This window comes from Rhinopithecus bieti, unplaced genomic scaffold (assembly GCF_001698545.2).
Source record: "Rhinopithecus bieti isolate Rb0 unplaced genomic scaffold, ASM169854v2 scaffold_15133, whole genome shotgun sequence".
In the NCBI taxonomy this organism is placed as follows: Eukaryota; Metazoa; Chordata; class Mammalia; order Primates; family Cercopithecidae; genus Rhinopithecus; species Rhinopithecus bieti.
Genome location: NW_016808815.1, coordinates 1216923 through 1226090, shown reverse-complemented (window position 1 = coordinate 1226090; position 9168 = coordinate 1216923). Strand labels below are relative to the sequence as shown.

Sequence of the window (9168 nt, the reverse complement as noted above, 5' to 3'; positions counted from 1 at the left end):
TCTCTCTCTCTCTCTATATATATATATATATAGAAATATATATATATTTTTTAAACTCAGTGTCTTTCAATGATTTGTCTATAGTCTATAGTCATCCCATTAGTAAGGTATGAAGCTGGGACTTTAACCCAGGTCTTCTGACTCAAAATCCCGTGGTGGAAAAACTAAGGTACACTTGCTGTAATTACCAAGAAAGAGGAAAAGAGCGGTGGTCTATAGGTATATTTCAGTTTGAATTGCTTGATCAATGGTCGCCATCTGCAAAGCCATTTTCAGTCCTCAGTTTACTTCTGACCTCATTCTCCCCTCCTCACAATCCCAGAACTATCCTTGCCCTGAGAGGATCATAGGTGAAAGAGCTACCCAAAGGATATGAAGCTAGACGAATGATTCAGAATTTTCCATTTCAAGAATTCTCCACTGAGTTTTTCACTGGCCAAAATAAACGGACCTGTCGGTTGCCCTCAGAAACATCTATACTAGATAAGAAATGAGCAGGATTTTTTAGTTGACCCAGGAAACCCTTGTTGCTGAGTGAAATTCACACAGAATGTTCTCATAACAAGACAGATTGGGTCCCTTTGCATTTTTCTTATGGATGATCAACTGCCTCATTTTTTTTCCCTAAAAATTGATTTTTTTTTCCCTAAATATATCTGCTGTCTGAAACAGTAACCACTAGCTATGTATGTCTATTAGTCTCTTTTCACACTGCTATGAAGAACTATCAAAGACTGGGTAATTTATGAAGAAAAAAGGTTTAATTGACTCATAGTTCTGCATGGCTGGGGAGGCCTCAGGAAACCTACAATCACGGCAGAAGGTGAAGGGGCAGCAAAACATGTCCTCAAAAGGCGGCAGTAGAGAGAGTAGGAAGGGAGAAGCACCACACACTTATAAAACAACCAGATCTCATGAGAACTCACTCACTATTATGAGAACAGCATGGGGAAACCACCCCTATGATCCAGTCACCTGCCACCAGGTCTCTCCCTCAATATGTGGGGATTATAATTTGAGATGAGATTTGGGTGGGGACACAGAGCCAAACCATATCAGGCTATTCAAATATTAAATTAAATTAAATTAAATTAAATTAAATTAAATTAGAGTCAGTTCCTCAGTCACACCAGTCACATTTTAAGTGTTCAATAACCACACGTGAATAGTGGCTACCGTATTGGACAAAGTAGATCTAGAACATTTCCTTCATCACAGAAATTTCTATCTGATGGCACTGTTTGGCACAATATTTGGGAGCACTGTGAATGTTGTATCCCTCATGCTGAGTGGGGCATCAGTTATGAAGGCATGAAAAAAGGGAGGTCCCAGAGTAAATGTTGGCAATGCTTTTTTTCTGAGAACTATCCCTCAGAACAGACATGGTCAGCAGACTTTAAAGGAAGATAATCTTATTGAAAGACCTTCCCAGTTGAGAAGGTGAATAGAAGTATTCTCTAAGCCTGGAGACTTAAACATTTGATTTTGTTTCCTTGCCTGATTATATTTCAGTTGCCTACTTACTAATTATGGAATGTTTAGCACATTATTTAACATCACTAAATATGCATTTTCACACCATAAAAGGGGAATACTAATGGTGCCTACCTTATAGGTGTGTTGTGAGAGTGAATTTTAGTGGCAAATAGAGTACTTGTGATGTGTCAGGCATTCTTCTTATCACCCTATTAAATAAGGCAAGTAATTTGCACAAAGTTAAGGAATTTGTTCAAGACCACAGGTTAGTAGATGGCAGAGATTGAAATCAACCCAGGAAATCTGTTAACAAATCTAAAATGTACTTAGCTTGATATCTGACACATGAGTTTCTATAAAGCACTCAAGAAATACTAGCTGTTATCATTACAGTTATTTTTATTGTTGTAAGTTAATATATTTGCAATATGATTTTATAGTCAATCCTTTTCAACTTGCATCCCTAAGAATCTGTTTCTTAGCCTGCAAGGTTGAGAGCTAAGGCCTAGACTGCAGTGGAATCACCTACCAACTGGCCAACTCTCTGACTCATTGCACACCTTTTCCAAACTCTGCACGCCCTAGCTGAAAGAAGCAGTAATCTATTTTGTCATAAGAAAAGGCTCATTCAGTATTTCTTTCCTTCTCCCATTTCTTTACTCCACTAACAAGAGAACCAGATCTGAGATTCCTTGGGAAAGAAAAAAACCAAAGTCACAGTAAATTAAATACCTTAGAGATTGCTTGCAGCTATGGAAGAGCTGTGGAGAAGAAACAGCAGTGACAAAATATTTCAAGTATGCTAAAGCAAAGCTTCATTTTATCTGAGATAATGTATCTCGCCATCTTTTGGAAACTTTCAACTTTAATTCACCCAAGAAGTCAGAACTACATTCACTTGAGTTGAACTCAGTGAGACGGAAAAATACCTGAAATCAAATGTCAGATATATTCTACAAAACTGTATCTCAAAACCTTTAATTGCATTTTAAAACATCTGACTGATTCTGTAGCATCTGGAAGATTCTTTTAATTTAAGCATAAATCATAGAGAAGAAGCAGATTTCAAAGTGAGTGTATTCTGATACAAAGAAAGCATGAGGAGGCTGAGGAGGGAGGACTGCTAGGGCCCAATAGTTCAAGGCTGCAGTGAGCTCTGATTATGCCACTGCACTCCAGCCTGGGTGACACAGCAAGGCCCTTTCTCTATAAAAATAAAAATAAAGAAATAAAGCGCACCCTGAGAAAATGGACATACACAGCTGAGTGAAGCATAAGGCAATGAAAAATAGCCAAAAGAAGTAAAAGGGATTGTATAGGATCTACTTCCTGACACTTGCTAGGCCTCAATCAGAATGGGGTTCTGGAAAGACTATTAGATACAATATTAAATGCAATACAAGACATGGATTCCAAAGCTGTTGTTAACAATGTAATAATGCAAACGTGAGATAGAATATGTGTTCCCTCCTTAGGGTACCCAGAAATTTATTTACATATTGTTTGCTTTTTCTTTTTTTTGAGACTGAGTCTTACTCTGTCGCCTAGGCTGGAGTGCAGTGGCACAATCCCATCTCATTGCAACCTCCGCCTCCTGTGTTCAAGCGATTCTCCTGCCTCAGCCTCTCAAGTAGCTGGGATTACAGGCATGTGCCAACACACCCAGCTCATTTTGTATATTTAGTAGAGATGAGGTTTCACCATGTTAGCCAGGCTGGTCTCAAACTCCTGACCTCTGGTGATCCGCCTGCCTTGGCCTTCCAAAGTGCCCAGCCTTATTTACATATTGTTGATTCTCTCTGGCTCCTTGAAAGTTCTTTGCACTCCACAATGTTGAGGTTAGCAGTACTTCCTTCTTTTAATGAGTGGAATGGTGTTTATCAACAATTTAAAATGTAACAACTACATTTCAAACTCTGGATTAATTGTAACAGTTTAGGATGCCTTGCAGCTTACAGAGCACTTTCCCATACAGCCCATTCCTTCCTCCCAACAACCTGTGAAGTGTGACATTATTATCCTCATTTTACAGGAGCGAAAACTGAAGTTCAGAGAATCTCACTTGCCTCTGAGATTTCATTTCCCTCTATTTTATTCCTTATTTCCATTCCCAGTGTCACTGTGCTACATGAATCAGGAACCACTGTGCCAGGAGCATTGGTTGTGGGAGGATAAGACTGTACTTTCTCTTGCTTCTTCTCTTATTGTTGGAATGCTTTGTCTCTTAATTTAGTCTTTAAGTTTTTGTAAGTTTTGAGTTTTTAAACCATAATTTGCTAAAAGTAAATATAGACTTTAGTTAATATACCATCTCCTATCGTATTCACTCTGTCAAATGGTGGGTAGCTGTGGACTTTGTCATTATTACTTTTTATTATGCACTAGTTGCATAAAACCTTGCCTTATTCATTCAACAGAGACGCCTTTTTTAATCCATTAAATTAATCTTTGACCAAGCTTCCTGGCTTGCAGGATCTCCCAGAGGAAAAGAGACGAATCTCTGTGTGGTAACTGTGTCCTTCCACCCCCAGGCCTCTATGCGGATTCAGTTACCGACAGGCTAGATTCCCATCTGGATTTATCAGGGTTGTCTGGCAACAGAATAAATTAAAGGACTTCACGGAGGTGATTCCAACCCCCGTCTCTCTAATTCCATTCTGTCCATGTTTCTTTTCTTCCTTTTCTAGTGGTGCTGTCACATCCCTTCAGCCCATCTCTGATCTGGGCCATATCTGTGGCAACTGCGAGCTCAGATGATGACCGCAGGCTGACCGCCTATCATTTCAAGAGCATGCCGCCCATCCCTATGCTTTCTGCCCAGGACTTCTCTAATCTCACAGGAGACAGCTTGGCCTGAGCTCAAAAACAGTCCAGAAGTGCGGGGAGTTAATGCTGCCTGGGGTGACGCTCAACCAACAGGAGCCAGGGGTCAGTTAATATTAATATATGCTCCAGTCCCTGACCCCTCTGCTGACAGTTCTCTGTGCTACTCCCAGTGGCATCAAGCTGGCCTCACCCACAGCAGGGATCTTGACAACTGACCTCTTTTGTTTTCCCTCCTTCCCTGTTGCATCACCCACTCCCTCGCCTCCACTACCCCATCACCTCTCACATAAACTGCCTTCACACAAGTCCTCATTTGGGCTTTGTTTTTTGGAATAAACATTACAGGGGTGAAGACATTTCCCCTTCACTCTAAGCAAAGCCTTTGAATAGTGACAGGCCCATGGTCACCTCTAGAAGAAGCTGCAAGTTATCACTGAAAAGGTCATTAGTGTCTCCAGCACCCAATAGTGAGTGCTTGTCAGTATTTGTCTTCAGGTCAGCTTCTAAATGCCTTAAAGATGTCATTGAATTACGGCCTTTATAATAACCTGCAGTGAAGGGGACCATGCCCAGGACCACCTTAAAAGGACTTGTTGAGCCATGTACCAGGTGAGTACCATTGAGTCACCACTTCCTGACATGGACAACGGTAGCATTTTTGTGGACTCAAATGTTTAACCTAAATGGGGTCCTAGAATTCCCAGCCTGATAATCTACCTTTACCAATTGAACTTGAGTGAGTTGTTCAGGGCTGCACAGCTGGTTAATGGGAAAGCAGTTGTCTACCCCTAAATAAAAACAAGTAGAAGACAAGGCCGTTCTGAGTCCATTCCAGACTTTGGGCCTTTGCACTTGGTATTGCCTTCTCTTCAGGCTGAGCTCAACTGTGGACTCCTCAGGGGCCTTTCCTGACTATACCACTTAGAGCAGCCCATCCCTCCAGACACTAGGGCATCACTCTATTTTGTTGCTTTCATAGCATGTATCACTACCTTGGGCATCTTTAGGTCCAAATAAGATATAAAAACGATATTATTTTGTTTATTGATTTATTTACAAGTTTATTGTGAGTTTGTTCTGTACTAGGATCTTGCCTGTCCTATTCCCTGCTTTATTCTAAGGCCCAGCATATTGTCAGTGCCCGATATTTGAAGAGAAGAAATGACAGCTATCCGTAGACTATTCCATTAACCTTGTTTGCCCTTATTGTAACAACATGACTGCTGTTTTGAATACACAGTTAACCACTGGAAAAGAGTCCAGCTTTCTGGGCAGTTGAACCCATGGATTAACCCTTCTGAACCCCTGGCATAGCTTAGACCCAGGAGTACTGAGTTAGGCCTGTGGGCTACTCATTCATGGGCCAGTCTTTTCCCTGGTGCCTTCCACTCTAAACACATGAAGGGGCCATAGAAGCCATCAGTGTCATCATGACATACAAGAAGACGAGGAAGAGAAATAAAGGAATCAAAATTTTCTTCATCCTCCCCTTTGGCATACCTTTAGCTCAGGTATGTTTTGTTTTGTTTTCTTGAGATGGAGTCTCGCTCTGTCACCAGGCTGGAGTGCAGTGGCACGATCTTGGCTCTGCAACCTCCGACTCCCTGGTTCAAGTGATTCTCCTGCCTCAGCCTCCCAAGTAGCTGGGATTATAGGCATGTGCCACCATGACCAGCTAATTTTTGTATTTTTAGTAGAGATGGGGTTTCACCATGTTGGCCAGGATGGTCTCGATTTCCTGACCTTGTGATCTGTCCGCCTGGGCCTCCCAAAGTGCTGGAATTACAGGTGTGAGCCACCACACCCAGCCTAGCTCAGGTATGCTAAGTGGTGTGAGACTGAGGGCCTAGGGAAAAGAGATTTGAAAATAATGCTTAGACTTGGCTCTACAGCCTAGTGGAGAAAAGGAAAAGGAGTCCTAATGGTCACACATGGTCAGATTAGCTTACTAGAAGAGGGGACCAGATAAAGAGTTGAGGAAACTGCTCCAGCGAAGAATTATAGCTCTGCATTGCAGCTCATGCAGCTCATGCAGCTCGTGCTATATATTCTCAGAAACCTTAAATGTAGTGTTAGGAAATGGAATAAGAATGTGGTCCAGCAAAAGAGAGAGAGGAGAGAACCACACCATAAAAGCAGAAGGCACAGTGCTTCCTTAGCAATCATTTTTAGATGCTTCTAACCTGACGGCATCTTCATGGTTTTTTCCGTATTTACTGACATCTTTTTCACCTTATGGCTGCGGAAATCACCCTGAAATCTTGTGTGCTGGCTAAAAATTGGGCTAGCTTGTAAGGAAAACCCTATAATTTTCTTTTTGTGTACAAATTGGAGCTGAATAGATTGGTTTACGAATCATGAAGCCTAAGCTCAGAAATCTCAACCTACAGTCATAAAATTTTCCAGCAGGAAATGGCAGTTTTTATTTGAAAAAAAAAAAAATCTTAAGTGGAATTTTCTTTAACTGTGGCATGTGCCAACAGTCCTAATTATTCTGTGAGTTCTGATTGCTAGAAGAAAAAATCATTAAGATGTCTATACATTGATTTTTTTCTGAGGAACCATAGAAGGGGAAGCAGGACAGAAGCAAATGGTGAAGTGGCTAGACATGGAGGCAGGGCCTGTCACTGCCCTTGACTGCATCTACAGGATGAAGATAAGCCAACTGGAAGAAATAAGATGCAGCAAGTACTTGGGAAAACTGCATTTAATAAATAATTACTGCTGCCTTTGGTCTCTCTGAGAGTTACTGATCAACATCTGTTTTTTCCCTAAACCTCTTTTTCCTTTCCTTTCTATTATTTATTACTGGACTCTTATTTATCAAGTGCCTACTAAATATGCACTGAATAATAAAATATTAATGAAATATGGTCACTGCCCTTAAATGCATTTGTACTGTATGGAGGCAGGTAGACATGTAAATAATTATTACAAATAATGACCCCTTTTTGTAAATGGCCTAATCAACTATCACACACTAAAGTGTTAATGACTAATAGGTAACAGCACAAATTATTAATTAACAGGTCCTAGGAATATCAGCAAGCAAATAAGTGGTCATGCCTTCATACATTGAACTTCAAGGAACTTCTATGTTTGCATTTTCACTATTATGGTATATCATGGCCCATATATTAACGCAGGGTGAAAACTGGGAGCATCCTAGTCTCCCAGCAGGGCCATTATGCAGAAGGGAATTATTTTGACACTGGCAGAAAGGCTCCCTGCCCCACCCAAAATATTGCCTTGGCTGACTCTTTGTTAATGTTCTCAGTTGAAACTCTTTATAATGAGATGTTTTTCATAAATGCATAAAGTGGAGCAATATATCATTTTATGGTATCATCTAGTTACAGATCTACTGAAAACTACTTAGTACAATTCTTCCTCAATCCTGCTTAAATGACTAATCCTGACACTGTGCCATAGATCCCCCAGCACCGGAGGAACTGCAAAAGGAAATCTGCCCAGCTATAACCTAAGTAAACTCAGCCTTTAATAGGTATCATATTAAGCCATAAGAATCATGATTTCATAGTTTAGTACCTGCTATAATAATATTGGAATTAGCCTTAGAGCAAGAATCGCTTTCTACTCGCTGCTCTGTTAATTATCTAGCCTCATGGCCTTGAGCAATTCACAAAGCTTTTGCAGTCCTCATCTATAAAAATGAAGACCATTAGGTTCTATGAATCCAAGGTCCAATCTACCTCTAACCTTGCAGAGTAGCTAACATTGATTAAGTACTTAGAAGGAACAAAAACATGTTCTTGACCCTGGGTTGGACTCATCATCTAGGCATTTCCTCATGTATTCCCAAATCATAGTTTATTCTTAGTGACATTCAAATGAACTTGACAACTTACCAAATAAATTTTCAGAAAAAGAAAATTCATCTGTGGTAGGCAAATGGGAATGTTCAATGAGATTCATTTTGATCCCATCCAAATTTTCAATTGAAATACACTTTCTTTATGGTGGCCTTCAAAAAAAACTCCTGAAAGGAAAATAAATAAATAGAGTTTGTGACTGTGGGGATGGGGGACAGGTTGGTTAGGAAAGCTAGGGAAGGAGAGAGTGAGATCGTTTACAAGAGTACAAATGGCTCCCTTTGAATGCATTTTACTATAGCCTTTCTGTATATCTCTTTTCTGAATATTTATCATTTTTATACCTCATTTGGACCTAAAAATGCCCAAGATATGTGCTTTTTTATAAGAGATACTCTCTAATTTATCTGAAAAAAAAAAATCATATGTTTTCATTCAAATTTCAGCCCTTGGGAGATTTGGGCAAGATATGATGACATTTTGACTATGTCTTTATTAGAAAAAAGAAACAAATATAAAAGGCCTTGATTTAAAATGACATGAATCCGTCCCAGCTACTCGGGAGGCTGAGGCAGGAGAATGGCGTGAACCTAGGAGGTGGAGCTTGCAGTGAACCGAGATCGCGCCACTGCACTCCAGCCTGGGCGACAGAGTGAGACTCCGTCTCAAAAAATAAATAAATAAATATAAATAAATAAAATAAGATCAGATGAATCCATGATTCATTATCTTAAACTTTATTCTAAAGAAGAATAGGTTTTTATAAATATTAATAGTGATTTAAAGCCACTTCCTACTGGAATTTTTTTTTACTATCTAGGCATTATGTCAGCAGATCAGAAAATCAGAGATCTTCCTTATATCTGCCTTTTAGAGGACATTTCAGGGGCTTTCATTTTCACTGTCATGATCTACCTTGGTCATGTATTGATCTGGGGCTTTTTAAAAAGATACAGTAAAAAGAAAAATAATGGTAAATCTCACCAAAGTGTCTGAGGTTTCATCTTGAGGAAATGTCCAGAAGAAATCCAGG

General features: G+C 39.9%; 1 protein-coding gene across 4 annotated transcripts in view; it reads right to left on the bottom strand.

The window, feature by feature from the left end:
* The window catches only part of NR1H4 (nuclear receptor subfamily 1 group H member 4), a 93137-nt gene that overhangs the window by 58543 nt on the left and 25426 nt on the right, over positions 1-9168 (bottom strand). For 3 of the 4 annotated variants that reach the window (XM_017887286.1, XM_017887285.1, XM_017887288.1), the window contains exon 3: positions 8172-8302. In XM_017887286.1, the coding sequence (XP_017742775.1) occupies positions 8172-8238 (67 nt within the window). In that variant the 5' untranslated portion in view covers positions 8239-8302. Of the gene's footprint in view, positions 1-8171; positions 8303-9119; positions 9167-9168 lie in introns of those variants that run through there. The other variant, XM_017887287.1, reaches the window with a different exon arrangement.